The 26578-nt window shown below is 35.3% G+C and overlaps 1 protein-coding gene and 1 long non-coding RNA gene across 7 annotated transcripts in view; one reads left to right on the top strand and one right to left on the bottom strand.

Annotated features, from left to right (window-relative positions):
- Nucleotides 1-26578, top strand: part of LOC149785995 (uncharacterized) — a 100980-nt gene that overhangs the window by 66721 nt on the left and 7681 nt on the right. The gene's annotated exons all lie outside the window — the stretch shown is intronic.
- LOC149785997 (uncharacterized) overlaps nucleotides 1-26578 on the bottom strand; it is a 109199-nt gene that overhangs the window by 38481 nt on the left and 44140 nt on the right. For all 6 annotated transcript variants that reach the window (XM_089976274.1, XM_089976275.1, XM_089976273.1 and 3 more), the window contains exons 4-6: nucleotides 8526-8665; nucleotides 1508-1618; nucleotides 424-489 (exon numbers count right to left, since the gene is read on the bottom strand). In XM_089976274.1, the coding sequence (XP_089832400.1) occupies nucleotides 424-489; nucleotides 1508-1618; nucleotides 8526-8665 (317 nt within the window). The remainder of the gene's footprint in view (nucleotides 1-423; nucleotides 490-1507; nucleotides 1619-8525; nucleotides 8666-26578) is intronic.

The raw sequence follows: 26578 nt of genomic DNA on the forward strand, positions 1-26578 counted from the left end.
GTACTAGGACAAGACTTTCACATGAAACTTTACTAGATCATGACTCTCACCTGCAACTGTACTAGGATATGACTCTCACCTGGAACATTACTGGGACATGGCTCTCACTTGCAACTGTACTAAGACACAACTCTCACCTGGAACATTACTGGGACATGACTCTCACCTGAAACTTTACTGGGACATGACTCTCACCTGAAACTTTACTGGAAAAAGACTCTCATCTGAAACTTTACTGGGACATGACTCTCACCTGAAACATTACTGGAACAAGACTCTCACCTGAAACATTACTGGGACAAGACTCTCATCTGAAACTTTACTGGGGCATTACTCTCACCTGGAACATTACTAGGACATGACTCTCACCTGAACATTACTGGGACATGACTCTCATCTTAACTTTACTAGGACATGACTCACCTGAAACTTTTGTGAGATTTCCTTCCTTTTTTCATCTTCCTCCTTGGCTCTTTGTAGACTCTCTTGCTGTGGAGATACAGGTAAACTTGAATTCAATAATTAATACTAAACTTAATCAAACAAGCATGATCAAAGAGTCTCCAGGTGGATCCAGGTTTTTATCTAAAACAAACTGAGAAGATAGTTGTTGGTTGTGCTTCAAATGGCAAACATTTGTTTTTCACTGAAAAATGTATTATCCATTTTAAACAAAAAAATAACAATACTTTAGACGCATCACTAAGATTTGAACAGAAAAGCAAATAAGTGAATTAATGAACCAATATTTATATCTCTACAGAAAAACAGCAAAATTATGTGAATCAAGATTCACCCAGAACTTGGATAAAATATACAACTACTATTCATTTTCAATTTCATGGAACAAGTGTTCTGTCAAAGTACCTGTGTGAATTTTGTGGGCTTCAAGATGAACAACCCAGTAGAAATACATTCACATTCTGTGCATACTTGTAAATGGGTGAAAATAAACAATAAACATTTGATTAAAATCATCCATGTAAATGCTATAAATATATTAATGCTTGTTTAGCTTTGTTGATGGAACCCAAATACCATAAACATGAATCTAAGGCCAGGTTACTAATTTGTTTTATGAAGGTATCGTTTGCAATCTTTTGATGCAATCTACAGATTCAGATGCCCTGTATGCATAGCTCATTTTTTTAAAAATTACAGTTTGGTACTTACCAGGCCTTCTAAAATACAGGCAAAATATAAAAGATTTTCAGCTGACCATTTAATTTTACCCTTCCCTACACAAGCATTTTAAGTAAACACCAAAATATTATTACTCCTTTCAAACTTACGATATTCAGATCATCTCAAGTAAAACTATATTAAAAAAATCATTGCATTTTTTCAAGAAAATCTTCCATTCAATGCCAGATATGGAAAGATGCATAATGGACAGGAACTATTTGATATTTCTGGAGAGGTGAGCTACATTTAGATATTTGGTTGCCCAAGTGAAACTTAATTTGCTCTGGGCAACAAACAATGGGAGATCTGAAATCCTGCTTACCCTGATCAGTTGGTTGTGTTTCTGAAGTTCTCGACAAAGACTCTCCAGTTTACTCTTGGCCATCACAGCCTTAGTATGTTCTGTCTGGAGCTGGTCCTTCTCCCGTGTCACCTGCAGGAAATCACAGATATATCGATACAATATAGTGATAATAATATTAATTATAATGAAAACAAAAATTATAGTGGCACATCCACTTATGGAACTATCCCCATTTATCATAACAAAGTGGCATAAATGGTGGGAAACCTTCTTGAAAGAGTGACAAAAACATAACTAAACTATATTGGTGCAGGTTATAGGTGGTCTTTTATCAAAGGTGTCCTCTGTTAAGTGGAATCTAATCTGAAAGGTACCATCATATTTTCCAGGGGATTTATAAATAATTTGCACAAACAACACTGTTCTGCTGAGTATATTATTGGTTAACTCGGGACAAGCTGTTTTGTGAGGAAAAAATACAAAGTCTGAATTGATGTTACCTATCAAGTGAACTGATGTTACGTGTAAGCTAAATGAAGCCCAATATTCAAAAGCAACAAAAAAGGCTGAAGTTGAAGAGATGTAAACATTAGTTGTATTTTTTTCTTCTTTTTGCAAATGCCATTTTAATGTAAATGATAAAATACAAGAACAAAAAAAATGAAATCATGTAGGACAATGTGTGTGTGTTATTTAGATTTGTAATGTAGCTTTAACAATTTTTCAGTCATATTGCTATGATGTCTGCAGTGTGGCAGTTTATAGTGATGTTTAGCACTGGGGCATCATGCCGCAGACATGTAGCATGATGTCCCACCCAGTCAAATTATCCTGACATCAGGCCAACCAATCCTAATACTAACGTCTTAATGCTGAGCGCCTAGTGAAGCAGCTGTTGGTACCATTTTTGTAAGTCTTTGGTATGACTCAGCCAAGGTTCAAACCCACAACCTCCTGCTTCCGAGGCAGACGCTCTAACTACTAGGCCACCGGAGCGGTCCATGTAGGAGAATGGATGTACACTACACAAAGTTCTGTAGTTACAAAAATGAAGGAATGAATTTTTTGTTAAAACATTTAATACTAAAATCCATACAGAATACAAACGGTGTTTAACATATGTAATTTGTTTTGCCACAGTTTCACAAATTCTGTTAACTATGGAATCAATAGTGGAATTTGAGTGTTGTGAATATAAGATCAGTTACTTAACATTTCTGCAAATTCTTTGAAGTAATGATCACTTTCTAGAGGTTCTAAAATAATTTTTCAAGGAAGATGATTGCCTAAAACTAAAATCACTGAAAAATGCTTGTGATCTCAGAACTGACTGAATTGTCATTTTTAATTTGAAAAATTAGTAGAGAAAATTAGTATAATATCACTTTTTCCTTGTGTGCAAAATTATGCAAGATCCAAGAGTCTGATCCAGCAACATTACCATGTTAAGAATCTACCATGACTGATCTTTTTCTTTTGACACATTACACCAGTACCATGACTGATCTTTTTCTTTTGACACACTATACCATGTTAAGAATCTACCATGACTGATCTTTTTCTTTTGACACATTACACCATGTTAAGAATCTTCCATGACTGATCTTTTTCTTTTGACACATTACACCATGTTAAGAATCTACCATGACTGATCTTTTTCTTTTGACACATTATACCATGTTAAGAATCTACCATGACTGATCTTTTTCTTTTGACACATTACACCATGTTAAGAATCTACCATGACTGATCTTTTTCTTTTGACACATTACACCATGTTAAGAATCTTCCATGACTGATCTTTTTCTTTTGACACATTACACCATGTTAAGAATCTACCATGACTGATCTTTTTCTTTTGACACATTACACCAGTACCATGACTGATCTTTTTCTTTTGACACATTATACCATGTTAAGAATCTACCATGACTGATCTTTTTCTTTTGACACATTACACCATGTTAAGAATCAACCATGACTGATCTTTTTCTTTTGACACATTATACCATGTTAAGAATCTTCCATGACTGATCTTTTTCTTTTGACACACTATACCATGTTAAGAATCAACCATGACTGATCTTTTTCTTTTGACACACTATACCATGTTAAGAATCTACCATGACTGATCTTTTTCTTTTGACACATTACACCATGTTAAGAATCTACCATGACTGATCTTTTTCTTTTGACACATTACACCAGTACCATGACTGATCTTTTTCTTTTGACACATTACACCATGTTAAGAATCTACCATGACTGATCTTTTTCTTTTGACACATTACACCATGTTAAGAATCTACCATGACTGATCTTTTTCTTTTGACACATTACACCATGTTAAGAATCTACCATGACTGATCTTTTTCTTTTGACACATTACACCATGTTAAGAATCTACCATGACTGATCTTTTTCTTTTGACACATTATACCATGTTAAGAATCTTCCATGACTGATCTTTTTCTTTTGACACACTATACCATGTTAAGAATCAACCATGACTGATCTTTTTCTTTTGACACATTACACCATGTTAAGAATCTACCATGACTGATCTTTTTCTTTTGACACATTATACCATGTTAAGAATCTACCATGACTGATCTTTTTCTTTTGACACATTATACCATGTTAAGAATCTACCATGACTGATCTTTTTCTTTTGACACATTACACCATGTTAAGAATCAACCATGACTGATCTTTTTCTTTTGACACATTACACCATGTTAAGAATCTACCATGACTGATCTTTTTCTTTTGACACATTACACCAGTACCATGACTGATCTTTTTCTTTTGACACATTACACCATGTTAAGAATCAACCATGACTGATCTTTTTCTTTTGACACATTATACCATGTTAAGAATCTTCCATGACTGATCTTTTTCTTTTGACACATTATACCATGTTAAGAATCTACCATGACTGATCTTTTTCTTTTGACACATTACACCATGTTAAGAATCTACCATGACTGATCTTTTTCTTTTGACACATTATACCATGTTAAGAATCTACCATGACTGATCTTTTTCTTTTGACACATTACACCATGTTAAGAATCTTCCATGACTGATCTTTTTCTTTTGACACATTATACCATGTTAAGAATCTACCATGACTGATCTTTTTCTTTTGACACATTATACCATGTTAAGAATCTACCATGACTGATCTTTTTCTTTTGACACATTACACCATGTTAAGAATCTACCATGACTGATCTTTTTCTTTTGACACATTACACCAGTACCATGACTGATCTTTTTCTTTTGACACATTATACCATGTTAAGAATCTACCATGACTGATCTTTTTCTTTTGACACATTACACCATGTTAAGAATCTACCATGACTGATCTTTTTCTTTTGACACATTACACCATGTTAAGAATCTTCCATGACTGATCTTTTTCTTTTGACACATTACACCATGTTAAGAATCTTCCATGACTGATCTTTTTCTTTTGACACATTACACCATGTTAAGAATCAACCATGACTGATCTTTTTCTTTTGACACATTATACCATGTTAAGAATCTACCATGACTGATCTTTTTCTTTTGACACATTACACCAGTACCATGACTGATCTTTTTCTTTTGACACATTACACCATGTTGAGAATCTACCATGACTGATCTTTTTCTTTTGACACATTATACCATGCTAAGAATCTACCATGACTGATCTTTTTCTTTTGACACATTACACCATGTTAAGAATCTACCATGACTGATCTTTTTCTTTTGACACATTACACCATGTTAAGAATCTACCATGACTGATCTTTTTCTTTTGACACATTACACCATGTTAAGAATCTACCATGACTGATCTTTTTCTTTTGACACATTATACCATGTTAAGAATCTTCCATGACTGATCTTTTTCTTTTTCCATCTTCAGATACCCACAGCTGTCAAACTGCATTTCTCTACTGTCATCATGATGGATATGTTCTTTTGAAGCAAGATTTTGTGAAATGCTACATGATACAGTTCACGCAATTTTTCATTTTCCCACTCATCATGGTGGGGCATTTTATCCTCTCCATGCTTGCTCTACAGTAGAGGGAGGGCACATACTTTGCAAATGACCACTGTGACTTGGCAGATATGTGTTGTCCACCTTTCCTGGGGGGGGGAGGGGGCATTATTGTTTGACATTTTAATAGTCCAAAGAAAGGGTGAGACATCAAAGTGATTTAGAGTCAAGACACCAAAATGAAGAGTCAATTTATGTCAAGTAAATGAACAATAAAAAGTAAATCCTTTTTAAAATTCTGTTATACTTAATACATGTACATGTATGTTTAGAACAAGTTGGATTATTTTTATGCACTACAGTTACTGCCAATGTCAAATGTTTATCTGTAAACTTAATTCAGTTTAAACAATGTTGTCAAACATTTTATATCAGTGGAAATCACTAATACTTTATTCAGGGAAATATGAAGCAACTTATTATTTGACAAGACACACATCTTCCAGCTTTAACAGCATAAATGTACTCCAATAATATTACAATGGGAAAGTAATTTTAGGTCATATGAACAATTCAATTCCAAATTAAAACCAATGCCATTTAAAATAAAAGAACAGAAAACATTGAATTTTAAATGAATTGTGAATCAAGTGACTAATCCTGATTGCTGTACATACTTTTAGCAACAGCAAATGTTCACTTTGAGCCAGCCAGTTCTAATGCAACTGGATTTCTTGCATATATATATATATATATATATATATATATATATATATATATATATATATGTACACACACACTGTAACAGGGACCAGAAGTCAGAGGATATTTTAAAGCAATTTTCAACAATGTTATAAAATAATGCCAAATGTTGGCATCCAACAAGGATGTCAATTTTAGGTCCAAACATGGGAAAGGTATTATTCATATTACATGAAGCCATCTGACTTGGGGTATCATATTTAACAGCCCTGATTAAAGACCATCTGACTTGTGGCATTATATTTAATAGCCCCTATTAGAGACCATCTTATCTGGGCATCATATTTAATGGCCCCAATTACAGCCCATCGGACTTGGGGCATCATATTTAATAGCCCTGATTACAGAGCATCAGACTTTGGGCATCATATTTAATAGCCCTGATTACAGACCATTTAAACTGGGCATCATATTTAACAGCCCCTATAACAGAAAATCTGATCTGAGGCATCACATTTGATAGCCCCTATTATAGACCACCAATTAACAGAGAAAGTCTGTTAACTCTCCAGAATTAAAATTAATTCAATTTCAAGCTGAAATGAATAATAATATCAGAAAATTGTACTAATCCCAACATCTAACTGATTATTCCTTCTCTCTGAAGTTGCAATAAAAGGTTTTCAGATTTTATTTTCCAGCACAGAAGGAGAAACATCTTTCAACAACAACCATAGCTTGCTTGCTTGCATTTTCTTGCTTCATTCTAAAATTATAGCTATTTCAAGACAATAAAATATGCCTCATTGTCCAAAATCTCTGGTTTAAAGTCAGTGTCCGATTTGTTTAGTGTATTTATACCAACCATGTATAACCAATTGTGTCGCCACATGAAATTTCAGAAGGATGTTGCCAAACAAAACAAAACCAGACATACATCAAATCATGCATACTTTATAATTCTTCTGTGAAGAAAAAATAAGCAACATTCCAATCCAATCTCTGCGATTGTTATATGTATCTTTTATGCAAAGTCTTAGAAAATACAAGTGCAGCCATGTAGTTATTATTGTAAATTCTGTATACAGGTCTATCTCTCTCTCTCTTAAAGAAATTTGTAAATATTTTCAGTTAACTTTTTAGCTGGGAATCAAATACATAGTTTCTGATATTCTGTTTTACTGATTGCACACAGCCACTCTATTGACTGTAATCCTTTTATCTGCTACCTGTTCCCTCCTTCTCTCTGTTATTCTTACAGTTTAGTTTTACACCTTTTCAAGATTCATTTAAAAGAATGAAATTCATATTTGGATGTAGAATGGTATCTGGCAGCACATTTTTCAGCAACCTACCATCAGTCTTTCACTCCACGTTGTGAATTAAGTCTGCAGTTTACTGTGTTTCAAGGAATGGTAACCATGTAAATATATCAACATATATGCAGTTTACCGTGTTTCAAAGAATGTTAACCATGTAAATATATCAACATATATGCAGTTTACCATGTTTCAAAGAATGGTAAGCATGTAAATATATCAACATATATGCAGTTTACCGTGTTTCAAAGAATGGTAACCATGTAAATATATCAACATATATGCAGTTTACCGTGTTTCAAAGAATGGTAACCATGTAAATATATCAACATATATGTAGTTTACCGTGTTTCAAAGAATGGTAACCATGTAAATATATCAAAATATATGCAGTTTACCGTGTTTCAAAGAATGGTAACCATGTAAATATATCAACATATATGCAGCTAAAAACATCTTTATCAACAACAGGACTGATAATATGTACGTGTCTGCTTCAGGCAGATACGCTTTTGAAGTGAACCCTGTTTTACCAAGACATGTTAATAAACAGAACCCTGTTTTATCAAGACATGTTAATAAATAGAACCATGTTTTACCAACATGATCACACATCTTCTTTTTACTAGTAAATAGTGGCTGCATTTCAGGTTCCTCATATGTATGATGTCATAAACAGTAAACCACACCAGCTTTACCAGCACCATAGTGGTTAGATAAGGCTCCTGGAGAAAGCATGGTGTGCAGAGCTATTCTCTGGTACAAGCCATGGTAACTCCATCAGGATATGCGGGAGCTGGTGGTGGGGCTTTTTACTAAACCTCTTCATGATCTCTTCACCGGCACCATGATGTGTGGAGAAATGAAAATTTGTGTGAGCTGTACTGTACACTTCCTTGTTACATCAAGAAACAATAACCACGTCATACAAATGTCTGGAATGAATGACAAAGTAATAATAAATTTAAAATCACTACAGTCAGCCTATATTGAACCAACAGTGCCTTACCACGGCTAGCCTGCGCTGGGTCTGTTTGAAGGAGGACTGAAGTACACGGTGCTCCTCATGGAGATCCGCATACTTCTTACACAAAGCGGCCAGCTTCTCCTCTGTTGTCTGCAGACTGTTGAGTGCTCGCAAAATGTGTTCTAAAAATAAACAATCACATTCAGTTGAGTGTATAATTACGTTGTGCTTACCTAGCTATGGACATTCTACAAAACAATTTTGTATTTTCCTCATACAGGCAGCTGTCCAGCACTTAATGACCCAGACAATTTGTTAAACAAGATCAGCACATTATATGCCAACCCAGTGTTTAACAGTCCTTCATGTAGGCACTACTAAGGTATGGTTGACTTGGGGAAATTATTGACCAATGGGTCTCAATTATCTGGACCTTTGGTCAAGGTATGCGGTCATAAACTAAATGTGCACTAGCTTACCATAACCAGTACCTTGACCTTCATTCCCCAGAATCCATTGGTTTATTTACTCTCCAAAGTGCAAGCCATCCACTCCCCAGAATCCATTGGTTTATTTACTCTCCAAAGTGCAAGCCATCCACTCCCCAGAATCCATTGGTTTATTTACTCTCCAAAGTGCAAGCCATCCACTCCCCAGAATCCATCGGTTTATTTACTCTCCAAAGTGCAAGCCATCCACTCCCCTGAATCCACTGGTTTATTTACTGCCCTAAGTGCAAGCCATCCACTCCCCAGAATCCACTGGTTTATTTACTGCACTAAGTACAAGCCATCCACTCCCCAGAATCCACTGATTTATTTATTTGCCTAAGTGCAAGCCATCCACTCCCCAGAATACATCAGTTTATTTACTCTCCTAAGTGCAAGCCATCCATTCCCCAGAATCCACTGGTTTATTTATTGTCCTAAGTGCAAGCCATCTACTCCCCATAATCTATTTACTGCTCTAAGTGCAAGCCATCCACTCCCCAGAATCCATTGGTTTATTTATTGCCTTAAGTGCTAGCCATCCACAAGGTCTGATCAACTGATCAAGGATGTTAATCTAAAAAGGTTATTTTGCAAAATCCAGTTTCCTTTTATCCACAATGACCTTGACTTTTGACACTAAGTTCAGACCTTCATACTCTTTGTCCAAGGCACATGGTCAGAAATACATGTTAATATGCAAAATCAAACCCATTTCATTCAGCCACTGTGACCTTAACCTCTGAGCCACAAATCAATAGGTTTCTTTATCCCTATTCCTAGTGCAAGCCAGCCACAAAGTCTGGTAACTATAGATAGTCAACAACTTGAGTTACTGTGCAAGAACAATACTGATAACAGTTGGAGAAATGGATGGGCAACATCACGCTATAATCACTCCACCTTATTGCAAGCATGATCTCTTATGATAGATTTAAATGCATTTTCCTCAAGCTAATGAAAAATCTTTAGTTATTAACATAAATATTTAAGAAAAAAGTTTCTGTCATATATTTGGGAAGATAAATTGTAATGCCATCCTTTTTTGTCATGAAATGTTAGATTTTGATGTCTTGCAAAGCTCACTCTCTGTACTTTGTTCTTGCCTATAATAGCCACATTACACAACACTACACAAAAGGACATATTGATTATAGTAAAATAGAATTCTCAACTACAGCAAATGTTTGGAACCTCAAAACTGACAAAATGAACTGCAAAACAATAAGAAATTATTGTCTTTGTTCTGAGGTTAGATGACATGCTTCATGGGTTATATGACATACTTCATGGATTATATGACATACTTCATAGGTTATATGACATATTTCATGGCTGATATGACAAACTTCATGAGTAATACGACATACTTCATGGATTATATGACCAGCTTCATGGGTTATATGATTTACTTCATGGTTTATATGACATACTTCATGGGTTACATTACATATTTCATGAAACATGACAAGCTTCATGGGTTATATACTTTGTGGTTATTTTAATATTATACTTCATCAATTATATGACAAGCTTCATGAGTTATATGACACACTTCATGGGTTATATGACAAGCTTCATGATTTATATGACATATTTCATGAATTATATGACAAGCTTCATCGATTATACAACAAGCTTCATGGGTTATATGACAAGCTTCATGGGTTATATACATTGTGGTTATTTTAATATTATACTTCATCGATTATATGACAAGCTTCATGAGTTATATGACAAGCTTCATGATTTATATGACATATTTCATGAATTATATGACAAGCTTCATAGATTATATGACAAGCTTCATCGATTATACGACAAGCTTCATGGGTTATATACTTCATGGGTAATATACTTCATCAATTAGGACATGCTTCATGGGTTATATGACATGCTTTATGGGTGGACAATTCATCATTTAGCTTTGACACAAGGGCAAAAGATCTTTTGCTGGGTCCCCCTCCAGACACTAGGATGCAGAATATGCCTGATGCATTTTCCTGCACGTTGAAGAGGCAGGAGTTATGTTGGGTCATTGGTTAGCATGTCAGGCCAATGATCAGAAGTGTGCATGGTTGAATTGATCCTACCAACATTAGCATGTCAGCCCAATAATCAGAAGTGTGAAGGGTTGAATTCATCCTACCAACAGTAGCATGTCAGCCCAATGATCAGAAGTGTGCAGGGTTCAATCCTACCAAAGGCAGCATGTCAGCCCAATGATCAGAAGTGTGAAGGGTTGAATTCATCCTACCAACAGTAGCATGTCAGTCCAATGATCAGAAGTGTGCAGGGTTGAATTCATCCTACCAACAGCAGCATGTCAGCACAATGATCAGAAGTGTGCAGGGTTGAATTCATCCTACCAACATTAGCATGTCAGCCCAATGATCAGAAGTGTGCAGGGTTGAATTCGTCCTACCAACATTAGCATGTCAGCCCAATGATCAGAAGTGTGCAGGGTTGAATTCATCCTACCATCAGTAGCATGTCAGCCCAATGATCAGAAGTGTGCAGGGTTGAATTCATCCTACCAACAGCAGCATGTCAGTCCAATGATCAGAAGTGTGCAGGGTTCAATTGAATCCTACATTAAGATTAGCTCTGTAAACTATTGCATTGTGTTCCTGTGCCAACAGACAAAAAAACAAAATGGGGCAAATTTGGTCTACTACACATAAGAGATGAAAAATAGAACTGAAAAAAGCACTTAAAACGGAAGGATACTTTCTGTCAGGAAATTTAACAATGTCAAGCAGAACATAGAAAATTTAGAGACACTGTACATATAAAAAATTTATATATGAATGAATCTTGAAGAAAAAATATCAAGTATTCATGATGTATTTTAATTATGATATAAACTCCCTTTCAAGTCCAATGTAACTGCAAAACTGCAATTCGTAAAACAATCTACATAGACCCTGATCTGCTGGTTCATTATGTGATGACAGATCAAGGTTTATGTTGTTTGCAGTTTAACCTGACTTTATGAAAAAATAATTACAATAAGATTTTTCTTCTTCAGTTTTATGGTTGAAGGTAGACTATTGGTTGCAACGCTGACTGAAGCATCAACAATTAAAAAAAAAGAAATCAAAGAGATCTAATGAAATTATTGTAAGAATGATATAATAATTTTCAATTTTAAAAAAATTGGTAATTGCTGTATATTGATTGCTAAAACTAAAATGGCATACAAAAATAAGCCAATATTTGGCTGATAATGTGAAAGTGCAGCATGATACAGTACTGGTTGAATATTAGCACAATCTTGTTTCAATGGATCAATGTAGTTGAATATTAGCACAATCTTGTTTCAATGGATCAATGTAGTTGAATATTAGCACAATCTTGTTTCAATGGATCAATGTAGTTTACTTTCAGATGGGTCCTTATGCTTGTTTATGACAGGCACTTACCCAGATGAAATCACCATTATCTGTGAAAATCAATAAAACTCAAGTTCAATAATCTGCAATATATTATAGCAAATGCACAGCCAGTCCATACCTATCTGCATAAAGTGACATCTATGTCTGTATTAGGTACAACAGCATATTCTAAGAGTGTTACAAATATACACAACAAAGTCTAATATTATTCCCAAGAGACAATAATGTACAACAAAGTCTATTATTCCCATGAAACAATAATGTACAACAAAAACTATTATTCCCAAGAGACAATAATGTACAAAGTCTATTATTCCCATGAAACAATAATGTACAACAAAAACTATTATTTCTAAGAGATAATAATGTACAAGTCTGATATTATTCTAAAAAGACAATAATGTACAACAAAGTCTCATTCCTATGAAACAATAATGTACACCAGTCTATTATTCCCATGAAACAATAATGTACACCAGTCTATTATTCCCCTGAAACAACAATGTACAAGTCTATTATTCCCAAGTGAAAATAATGTAAAACAAAGTCTAATATTCATAGGAAACAATAATGTATAACAAATTCTATTATTCCCAAGAGACAATAATGTACAACAAAGTCCAGTATTCCCATGAAACAATAATGTATAACAAGTCCATTATTCCTATGAAACAAGAATGCATAACAAAGTCTATTATTCCCATGAAATAATAATGTATAACCAAGTCCACTATTCCCAAGAAACAAGAATGTACAACAAAGTCTAGTATTCCCATGAAACAACAATGTATAACCAAGTCCAGTATTCCCAAGAAACAATGTACAACAAAGTCTAGTATTCCCATGAAACAATAATGTATAACCAAGTCTAGTATTCCCATGAAACAACAATGTATAACCGAGTCCAGTATTCCAAAAAGAAACAATGTACAACTAAGTCTAGTATTCCCATGAAACAATAATGTATAACCAAGTCTAGTATTCCCATGAAACAATAATGTATAACCAAGTCCAGTATTCCCAAGAAACAATGTACAACAAAGTCCAGTATTCCCAAGAAACAACAATGTACAACAAAGTCTAGTATTCCCATGAAACAACAATGTACAACAAAGTCTAGTATTCCCATTAAACAACAAACTATGTTAAAAGTATGTAAAACAAAGTCTCTAAACTGAAAAGCATGAACTCCAATCTAGTGGCACATAATAATCAAGATGGCTACTCAAACATAATAATCGAGATGGCTACTCTGGCACATAGTAATCAAGATGGCTAATCTGGCACATAATAATTGAGATGGCTACTCTGGCACATAATAATCAAGATGGCTACTCTGGCACATAGTAATCGAGATGGTTACTCTGGCACATAATAACAAGATGGCTACTCTGGCACATAATAATCAAGATGGCTACTCTGGCACATAGTAATCGAGATGGCTACTGTGGAATATAATAATCAAAATGGCTACTCTGGCACATAGGGGGTGCTCACCAGTTATTATGTACTTTTGAGAGAGTGATGTATGTAAGGTGAAGCTGTTTGCATTTAAAACATGCATAGTGGAGAGAATGTTGGCATACCTCTATGCTACATTAATGTAATGTGGATGATATTTCTTTGGATATTGTACTTTTGGAAATTGTACATGATTTAAACACAATGCTAACTAAAATGACTGCTCCCTTGTGCTAAAAAAATCAGCCTGAATTGGGCTAAAGTACACTATCCATAGCAGCTATTAAAATAGGAAAAATGAATTTTGTCAGACTAGACAATACCAGCTCCTGAAAGTGCAATGAATGAATTACCAAATATATAAAATGTAAAAAAAAGTTATCGGTTCTTTTTATACAATTTACCTCTGAAGTTTCGGAAGTGAAAATGACCAAGTGGAGCTAGCACATTTTGAAAGGTGCACATCTGGAGTAAGGCCAAGCCGTATACTCTATAACCCATATTACACCCATCAATCAATCATACACCAAAATAAAGGGAATTAAAGGTTCTTTGAATTATACCTAAGATATACAAAGTCTTTTTTAAATAGCCAGTATAACCAGTGAGGAAAGCCGGGGAAATTCTTTTTCTTTAAAATCCCAACCCTATGCAAAATACGAAACTGTAGAGCGCCACCATAGTAATCGAGATGGCTACTCTGGCACATAATAATCAAGATGGCTACTCTGGCACATAGTAATTGAGATGGCTACTCTGGCACATAATAAAGATGGCTACTCTGGCACATAGTAATCAAGATGGCTACTCTGGCAAATAATAATCAAGATGGCTACTCTGGCACATAGTAATTGAGATGGCTACCCTGGCACATAATAATCAAGATGGCTACTCTGGCACATAATAATCAAGATGGCTATTCTGGCACATATTAATTGAGATGGCTACTCTGGCACATAGTAATTGAGATAGCTACTCTGGCACATAATCAAGATGGCTACTATGGCACATAGTAATCAAGATGGATATTCTGGCACATAGTAATCAAGATGGCTACTTTGGCACATAGTAAATGAGATGGCTACTTTGCATGAAATAATCAAGATGCCTACTGTGGCACATAATAGTCAAGATGGCTACTCTGGCACATAATAACCAAGATGGATACTCTGGCACATAATAATCAATACAGCTTCTCTGGCACATTATAATCAATATTGATACTCTGGCACATTATAATCAAAATAGATACTCTGGCACATCATAATCAATATGGCTACTCTGGCTCATAATAATCAATATAGCTACTCTAGCACATAACATGGCTACTCTGGCATATAATAATCAATGTAGCTACTCTACAAAATAACAATCACCATGGCTACTTTGACACATAATAATCAAGATGGCTACACTAGTATATAATAATCAATTAAGTTAAACCATCTGCAGTCCAATATCAACTATAAGTGAACATGTATGGTAAATCAATAACATTTTCAAAGTTTCTTCTTGACCCAAGCAGGACTGCAAGCCCTTATGGCTTTAAAGATAAGGCAAACAAGTATTGGCTTTTCTAAAAAGTTTGCTTTCTTAATCTGAACCACTTGGGTGTCATACTGACACTGACTGATGTATGGGGATTATACCCAGTGTGAGTTACTGAACAAGGTTTATAGAAAACATACAATTTAAAGATATAGTATGTCATTATTTTCTAGATGGCAGCATTCTATAATGTGACACAGGTTTAATGAAAAGATTGTTTTATGGAGAGCAGTGACACAAATCCTGAAGCATACATTTTCAAATTTGACACTTAAGTTTGGTTTTAAGGGTCTAATGCTATTTTTCTGCACATGACAGGCTATACATGGCAGTCTGTATACTTTGGTAGAAGAAGATACTGAGAAAATAACTGGGAAGAACCAATGATCCCAGGGAAACTGCTGTTAAGTTCTCTCACATACCCATGTTGGTCAAGTCAAGACTTGAAGTCAGGCGGACAGATGATCAGATACCCATGTTGGTCAAGCCAAGACTTGAAGTCAGGCAGACAGATGATCACATACCCATGTTGGTCAAGTCAAGACTTGAAGTCAGGAAGATTGATGATCACATACCCATGTTGGTCAAGCCAAGACTTGAAGTCAGGCAGACAGATGATTTGTAATGGCAATCACCTCTGGCTACTTGGCCACCCAGAGCCCCAAATTTTACATTTAAAATGTAAAATTGTATGAACATTTAAAACATAGTAAAGACAGTCAATGCCAAATCTACAAATGAGGGAGTAGACTGGGACCACTTTAATGAAATCTACAAATGAGGGAGTAGACTGGGACCACATTAATGAAATTCAACAGTATATACATCACAATCTGGGGTCATTCTCTAGGTTGCACTTTTTTCACACTTCTAGTGCAAACATCCTGACAACACCTATTCATATGATCTATGGGTGAATATAACTGTGTGATGGGGTTTTGGAACTGATGGGGGTGCATCTGCTGAAATTTCTTCTAAAGTTCTTGATCCTGTATGTTATAAAAGCAATTATTTCATTGGTATTGTATCTTCATCCAAACTTAAATGAAGGCATAACCTGACAAATACTGAAAGGTGCCTATGCCAGGACAATTTGTGTCAAAGTTGGTCTAATTGTGGTCTGTGTTTTATTATTATAAATTGCCATGTTTCTCAACTTTTAACAGCAGTGGTCATATTTGATGGCATAATGGCATTATTTGCGAAATTCCAAAAGATGTTCAAGATGGGACATTTTCTGTCAATCTGGTCAAACTCTTTTGCTAAGCAGTTCTCTAAAATTTTTGATGGTTGTTTTCTATTTAAGTTGCAGCACTCTATTTGTTGACAGATTCACATCTGATACGCAAACTTAAAGAATCAACCTGATCAATTCCCTCTGATGAGTTATAAAGTTAATGAAACCTAACAGGGACTGGGGGTGGGGGTGGGGGTGGAGTGAACAGACCACATCAGCAAATGGGAGGGAATGCCTCCACATCCCATAAGTCATCATCTTCCTTATTTTTCAATTGGAAGTGAAGGTGACCCTCTGCAGGAATCCAGATAAATTCCAAATTCACAGAGAGCTCAATGAGTCTATATTAACATGAAATGCACGAAAACAGTTATCAGAAGAAAAGCCAGTTCAGAACACCCAGAAGCCAAGCATTGTTGCTACCAAACCAGTTGATCCCTCTACACAAAAAAGCCAGGAAACTACTTTCCAAATTTGTAAAATTACAAGAGGTGGCTAACTATCTTTAAAAGTGTAGCCAAAGAGAAAGTTATCTCGAGAACTAGAAATCAACATGCGCCCAAGATTTACGTGCCAAAGATTTACAAATTTGCAACGAATTTGCAGCTCATGGAACAATATCCTTTCTGAGACCATGAAGAAATAAACCAGCCTTACTTTTACCCATAGACGGGTAAAACATTCACAGACAAAGTACTGGATTGTGGGACCATTAATTATTCAGAGACAAAGTACTGGATTGTGGGACCATTAATTATTCACAGACAAAGTACTGGATTGTGGGACTATTAATTATTCACAGACAAAGTACTGGATTGTGGGACCATTAATTGCAGTTTCTGCATGAAAATGGATACATCTAAAATATTCAGAAGAACATTTAATAATCTCAATATAAGCCAAAATTAAGAGGACACTGTACCACATGAAATGTCATCTACTTACTCAGTTGCCATCTATGTGGCAAATAATAATAATAATGAGGACTTTGTATAGCGCTTAATCTTTAGAAGCTCTAAGTGCTTTACAACTTTAGACAACACCTATAAGATAAGAAACATAATAATATTATTACAAAAACAAACAACTTGAAATTAGAAAAACATTTAAAAAAAATAAAAACATGCTGAGAATATTTCAGGTAGGAAACATTATTAGGTCTTTAAGTTTGTTCTTGCTGTCGAAATAAGTGAGTTTTGAGAGCTTTCTTGAATGTGATCACTGTGTCTTTGTGTCTAAGTTCAGTGGGCAATTCATTCCATGTTGCTGGGCCCAGGTATGCAAAAGAACACTGTCCATATGACTTTGTTTTCATACTTGGAATAATGAGTTATGATTGTCAGAAGAGGAGCGTAAGTATCTTGCTGGTGTGTACACATGAGTGAAGTCAGATAGGTATGTTGGACTTGAGTCCAACAGTGAAATGTAGCACAGAGAACACATTTTGTGTTTGATTCTGGATCGAATGAATAGCCAATGTAGGGTACAGAGCAGCGGGGAGGTGTGCTCTTATCGTGGTACTCTAAGTATGATCCGAACAGCTGTGTTTTGAACTTTTTGAAGTTTCTGGAGTAGATATTGAGATGAACCAGACAGAATTGAGTTACAATAGTCCAGTCTTGAAAGTACTAATGAACACACAAGTGTTTTAGTGGCATCAACTGAAAGATATTTGCGAATTGAGCTGATGCGCCTCAGCTCAAGATATGCAACCTTGCATATGTTCATGACATGTTGGTGCAATGTGAGAGTACTGTCCAGAGTAACACCTAGGTTTCGTACTGACTGTGTGAATTTAATGTTGGCGTTGCTGATATTTATTGTTTTAGGTAAAGGATGTGAATGAGAAAGTCTTTGTATTGTGATCAGAATGGCCTCAGTTTTATCATCATTCATCTGCAGCTTGTTACAAGTCATCCATGATTTCACATCAGAAATGCACCTCTCTACACCTTGGATGGTAGCATCAACTTCAGTTGGGTGGCTAGTTTTGTACATTTGCGTGTCATCAGTGTACAATTGTTGAGACACTGGATGATGATCTATGACACTTGAGAGTGAATGAGTGTACAGAATGAAGAGAACAGGTCCAAGAACAGACCCCTGTGGAACACCACAATATAGATCAAATGGGTTGGAGTGTATTCCATTTGCAGATAAAATTTGTGTCTTGTTGACCAAGTAGGACTTGAACCACAGTAAGGCTGTATCATGAATGCCAAATACATGCTGGAGACGGTGAAGTAATATATCATAGTCTATTGTGTCAAATGCTGCAGACAAATCAAGGAGGGTGAGGACTGTAATCTTTCCGCTATCCAATGCAGAGAGACTGTCATTAACTACTTTTAAAAGAGTGTGCAAACAATACATATCGGTAGGTGAAACTAAACAGAAATTCCAAATGAGAATAAAATAACACTTTAGGGATACCATAACCAAAAGGATTCCCCAGTGTCTAAACACTTTAACTTATCTGACCACATCATAATCTGTATTCATTATCAGATAATAAAAATCATAAAATATGATCAAGAGCTCTCTAGTAACAACATTTATCAGAAAGATACAGAACTATATTGGATACACCAATTACATACTATACAGAACTATACTGGATACACCAATTACATACTGTACAGAACTATACTGGAAACACCAATTACATACTGTACAGAACTATATTGGATGCATCAATTACATACTGTACAGAACTATATTGGATGCACCAATTACATAACTGTACAGAACCATATTGGATGCACCAATTACATACTGTACAGAACTATATTGGATACACCAATTACATACTGTACAGAACTATATTGGATGCACCAATTACATACTGTACATAACTATATTGGATGCACCAATTACATACACTACAGAACTATACTGGATCCACCAATTACATACTGTACAGAACTATACTGGATCCACCAATTACATACTGTACAGAACCATATTGGATGCACCAATTACATGCTATATAGAACTATATTGGATGCACCAATTACATACTCTACAGAACTATATTGGATACACCAATTACATACTCTATAGAACTATATTGGATACACCAATTACATAATATACAGAACTATATTGGATACACCAATTACATACTGTACAGAACTATACTGGATACACCAATTACATACTGTACAGAACCATATTGGATGCACCAATTACATACTATATAGAACTATATTGGATGCACCAATTACATACTCTACAGAACTATATTGGATACACCAATTACATACTCTATAGAACTATATTGGATACACCAATTACATAATATACAGAACTATACTGGATACACCAATTACATACACTACAGAACTATATTGGATACACCAGTTTCATACTGTACAGAACTATATTGGATACACCAATTACATACTGTACAGAACTATATTGGATACATCAATTACATACTGTACAGAACTATATTGGATACACCAATTACATACTATATAGAACAATATTGGATACACCAATTACGTACTCTATAGAACTATATTTGATACACCAATTACATAATATACAGAACTATATTGGATACACCAGTTTCATACTGTACAGAACTATAGTGGATACACCAATTACATACTGTACAGAACTATATTGGATGCACCAATTACATACTATACTAATCCTAATTCTAACTCTGCAGGAATCAACATCATTGTTTAAATGTGAGTCTAGACATTTTTAACTAAACAGGGGATATAACCCTGTAAAGTATTCCAAGAAAATAGTCAAATTCAAACTATGTCTCCATAATGCTAAGCCTCATAAAACATTTGATTTCAATCCATGAAATCCTTCAAACATTATTGAAAGAAATTTTTTAAAGGACCAAGCGTTAAGTCAGAATGGGTCTTTATTTCCCTAAAAAGTTTTATTTAGATGGTACCAACCAGAATCAGACATTTTTGCTGTAAATTTTGATCACATGCAATCAATACTGCCACAATAGGACCTAATTACAGCATTGTTTGATTACATGCAATCAATATTACCACATCAGGACCTAAATACAGCCATGTTTGATCACATGCATCAATACTGCCACAACAGGATCTAAATACAGCCATGTTTGATTATTGCAATCAATGTGGTCATGACTGGCTATGTCTGATCACTTAAGTCAATATTGCTAAGACCTGAATATGGCCTTCTTTGATCACTGCAGTCAATATTGCCATGATAGGACCTGAATAAGGCCATGCTTGATCACTGCAGTCAATATTACCATGATAGGACCTGAATAAGGCCATGCTTGATCACTGCAGTCAATATTGCCATGATAGGACCTGAATATGGCCTTCTTTGATCACTGCAGTCAATATTGCCATGATAGGACCTGAATATGGCCTTCTTTGATCACTGCAGTCAATATTGCCATGACAGGACCTGAATATGGCCTTCTTTGATCACTGCAGTCAATATTGCCATGATAGGACCTGAATAAGGCCATGCTTGATCACTGCAATCAAGGCCATGTTTGATCACTGCAATCAATACTGCCAAGACAAGACCTGAATACAGCCTTCTTTGATCACTGAAATTAATACTGCCATGACATGATTTGAATAAGGCCATGTTTGATCACTGCAATCAATATTTCCATGACAGGACCTGAATAAGGCCATCTTTGAGCACTGCAATCAATACTGCCATGACAGGACCTGAATAGGGCCATGTTTGATCCCTACAATCAAGGCCATGTTTGATAACTGCAATCAATACTGCCATGACAGGACCTGAACATGGCCATCTTTGAGCACTGCAATCAATATTTCCATGAAGGACCTAAATATAGCCATATTTGATCACTGCAATCAATATAGCCATGACAGGACCTGAATAAGACCATGTTTATCATTGCAATCAATATTTCCATGAAGGACCTAAATATAGCCATATCTGATCACTGCAATCAATATTGCCATGACATGACCTGAATAAGACCATGTTTATAATTGCAATCAATATTTCCATGACATGACCTGAATATGGCCATATTTGATCCCTACAATCAAGGCCATGTTTGAACACTGCAATAAATATTTCCATGTAAAGTGAATTTACTATTTGTCAAGTGGCACCAATTTTTTTTTTATTTCATGGTGTCTAAAACCACAAACTGAAAAGACCAAAAGATCATTATTCTTCTGGAGACAATAAGGTCCCTTCCCCAATCCACAAATTTAAATTCCAACAAAGATGTCATTCTTTTGCCACATCAACAAAATGTATACCCTCAAAAATAAATGAATTCATGCTAACTGGCTGTGTATCAATGCATTTCCATGACTGATACCCTGTGCTGTATGTGCAATGCTTAAAAACCAACCATCTGTGGATGTTGCTTTTCTCTGCTTCCTCCACTTGAACTTTTACATATCCTCAAGAGGAAGACCACTGCACTACTATCAGCACATTTAAGAGTTTCCAAGTTGTAAAATCTAATTGTTCAAAGTAAAATGCATAAATTCTGACCTCTAGCAAAATAGCCCTCTTGCAAAATTGTTTAAATTTTCTATTTTGTATTCAATCTTATAAAATCCCAGCCTAGAATTTCTGTGCTATGACAATATATGCTTACCATTCTGCAAGGCTTTATCTAACACATCCATGTTGCTTGTTGACAAACAGGTACAGTATTGTGCCAGTTTAACAGCAGCTACCTACACACCAAATTCCAGGTAAACATATCTAACTGCCATAAGACATGCTCCCAGTACAATGAAGAAGCTCTGAGTGCCCCATTTGATTCTCATTACCATACACCTGGCAAATTTGTTCTGGTATTAATTTATTAGCATTCTCTTGTGACTGGTTAACTGAGGTCAAACTGGTGTCCATTCTAACTCAAGTGATATTGGGGCCAGGTGAAATGATCTTGGGAATAGGTGAAGTGATATTGGGGCCACATAAAGTGATATTGGGGCCAGGCAAAGTGATATTAGGGCCAGGTAAAGTGATATTAGGGCCAGGTAAAGTGATATTGGGGCCAGGAAAAGTGATATTGGGACCAGGTGAAGTGATCTTAGGGCCAGGTAAAGTGATATTGGGGCCAGGTAAAGTGATAATGGGGCCAGGTGAAGTGATATTGGGGCCAGGTGAAATGATATTGGGGCCAGGTGAAGTGATCTTGGGGCCAGGTGAAGTGATATTGGGGCCAGGTGAAGTGATATTGGGGCCAGGTAAAGTCATAATGGGGCCAGGTGAAGTGATATTGGGGCCAGGTGAAGTGATATTTGGGGCTGGGATTAACATGATAAACCATGGGATATTATTTTAAAGAAAATGTTTTAATATATAGATGTTTTACAGCAACATTTTTATACCTACATACTGATGTCCTACATCATTTATATAAATATATACTAATATTCTACAGCAACACTAATGTAACTACATACCAATGTTCTATACCAATGTTCGTGTAACTACATACCAATGTTCTATACCAATTTTCATGTAACTACATACCAATGTTCTATACCAATGTTCATGTAACTACATACCAATGTCCTACATCATTTATATAAATATATACTGATATTCTACAGCAACACTTATGTAACTACATACCAATGTTCTATACCAATGTTCATGTAACTACATACCAATGTCCTACATCATTTATATAAATATATACTGATATTCTACAGCAACACTTATGTAACTACATACCAATGTTCTATACCAATGTTCATGTAACTACATACCAATGTCCTACATCATTTATATAAATATATACTGATATTCTACTGCAACACTTATCTAACTACATACCAATGTTCTATACCAATGCTCATGTAACTACATACCAATGTTCTATACCAATGTTCATGTAACTACATACCAATGTTCTATACCAATGTTCATGTAACTACATACCAATGTTCTATACCAATGTTCATGTAGCTATGTGAAGTGGCAAATTTCTTGTGATCTAACAAGAATACATTAGTTGAGACCAGAGAACCATTAATTAGATCTATGGAGACAAGCGCGTATCATACCGTGTATGGTAATGTCCTTTAGAGGGAGAATTTTGTTCCTAATTAAGCATTTGTTTATACAGCAGCCAGGCAGACTATTAGGGACAAGGAAAACTTCATTTTTCATGGTAAAGCTGTCACAGTTGAGAAATCGCAGAAACTCTGTTACTCAAACTACCAGGTCAAGCTGACCCTGACTTTGGTGTATCTGGAAAAAGGCGGCAGAGATATTTGATCCTGATTGGTTATGTTAAATAAGGGGCGTGTTTCCCACACAAAATTTTCTAGCTTTTAAAATTGTCACATCGGAAATTCTAATCAGTCTAAGCTTTTCTATGTGAGAAACCAGAGTAGGCTCCCGGGGATTTGCAAGAAATTCCCCGTAAAAGAACTCTTGTCCAAAGGGGACTATTGTCGAAAGGAACTGACGAACTAATTTGCCGATTAGAGGGAGGAACGTTGAAAGCAAAGGTAGTCTGACAATTCCATGTAATTTGTTGATGCCATATATAATGCTTTGCTGAAGTTATCTACTTGTAGTTGCATGAATCTTTTTTCTACATTCGTGTAATAATTTGCTTTATGAAGTATAACTGTGTTGAGTTTATGCATAGGAAGTCGTACATTAATCTTCTTAAGATAAGTTTGACGAATTGTTTGAATTTGTCATCTTGTTTACATAAGAATTATGTTCTAAGAATTTAATACATTACATTAGTTAATCTGATTGCGAGAATCCGTGTGAATTCGCTGAATTTAGAAAATTTCACATATGATTAAGAATAAGTATGTATTGACTGAAATGATCTAGTAATTGATTGATGGATGTATCCTATTTATTCGCTGTGTAAATTGAGGCTGGCTCAGAACCCCAGGCCTCGCGTATGTGTTAATGTGTAAGGTCAAGGCATAACGAATTAGCCATTTGACTAACTAGGGTTATTATAGAACTTGTGGAGTCGATTGATAGCCTTAGTGTCTGTTTAGCACTGATAGTGAAATCTGATAACGAGGGAGAATAATGAAGAATTAACTGTCTCATAAATAACGGGAAATTTAGGTTGTCTCTATTTATATTTATTTAAAAGGGGGAAAATAGCTCCTGAGATGTATAATCCTGAGACGTATTATCCTGAGACATATTATTCGGGGACGTATGATGTGATGTTATTCTGAGACGTATACTGAGAAGTATAGAGAGAAGTGCAGTGAGACGTATAATCCTGTGACGCATTAATTTCTGAAATGTATTCTGAGAGTATCCTGAGACGGATGATGGAAAGTATCATCCTGAGATCCAAGCATCTGAACAGCTACAGTGGCAACAGAACAACTGAGGACGAACAGGCTATGCAATCGTACAAGATGTTGACTTCGATTATTCACTCAATCCTATGATGAACTAAATCCATCAGTAAACAGATCGGCTATTTTATTTAAATCTATTTGCATTTTCTTTGTATTTCGGTTAAAGTTAAATTTCTAAAAGCAGAGTATATTCCTGATGTAATGAATTTTCACAGTGTTTTTATGTAATTGATTAAATTGTTTGTTTACATGTACAGGGGCTCGTGTTGGTTTGTTCTATATATCTGCTCAGATCTCTATTTCACCTATAAGTTTCACCACTTATATTTATATTTACTCGAACCAGGCAATAACATCGAGGGCGGTCAGCCCCTAGATAGCGAAAACCAAATTTGGCGGGACACCCACCAGGGACAATTCTCCCCCAATTACAAACTACATACCAATGTTCTATACCAATGTTCATGTAACTACATACCAATGTTCTATACCAACGTTCATGTAACTACATACCAATGCTCATGTAACTACATACCAATGTTCTATACCAATGCTCATGTAACTACATACCAATGTTCTATACCAATGTTCATGTAACTACATACCAATGTCCTACATCATTTATATAAATATATACTGATATTCTACAGCAACACTTATGTAACTACACGTATATAGCAACATTTCCACAAATATTGCACAATACAGCAATTAAAATTCAACTCCTCTCAAAAGCACCCAAAACAAGAAATGTCAACTGATGCCCCAGGCAACATGCCCCTGATGGGCAAAGTTTAAGGACAAAAGATGGATCACATCTGAATTCAATTTTGTTAGAAAACACAACATGATCTACTGTAGATCAGCTTGATGTAAAGCTTCATACTAAATCTAGTTTCCATCATAAAGATCTTCAAAAGTCACTGTGAGGAAATGGAATTCATGATAGATATCATGTATGAGACTGACGGACATGGGAATTATCATATGAACCTCCATAAATACCACGTAGACTACAAAAATCGTTATAACTGACCCCCTCCATAAATATTGCTCAGAATACAAATATCGTTATAACTGACCTCAATAAATACCATGTAGAATAAAAAAAATCATTATAATTGACCCACTCCATTAGAACACATGTAGAATACAAAAATCATCATAATTGACCCACTCCATAAATACTGTGCAGAATACAAAAATCGTTATAATTTACCCCTCCATAAAACACACTTGTAATACAAAAATCATAATAATTGACCTCCTGTGCAGAAAGGCTTCTCCACTGAAAGAAACAACACTAACCCCTTATTTGTTTATGCTCTTGCAGATGTAGAATGACATCCTAAGCAATAAGTAGAAATGTAACCATCTGACACAGATGCCCCTACACAAACAGTGTGCCAGAAGAAAAAGATTCAATATGCATAGGCAAAGTTCTTAAGTTTAACATGTCCACATTGAAGTCAAATTCTGTCAGAAAATGGTAAACATCAAGTTGGAGACTGGGTTATTTTCAATAACAAGCACCATAAAAAAACACTGAAAACTGAATATGACCTAGGCTTCTAAAGGTAAAGCCTCATACCAAATTTCACAGCAATAAATAAGTCCTTCAAAAGTTTTGGAG

Source organism: Sinohyriopsis cumingii, chromosome 12 (assembly GCF_028554795.1).
Source record: "Sinohyriopsis cumingii isolate HCF-2022 chromosome 12, ASM2855479v2, whole genome shotgun sequence".
Classification (NCBI taxonomy): Eukaryota; Metazoa; Mollusca; class Bivalvia; order Unionida; family Unionidae; genus Sinohyriopsis; species Sinohyriopsis cumingii.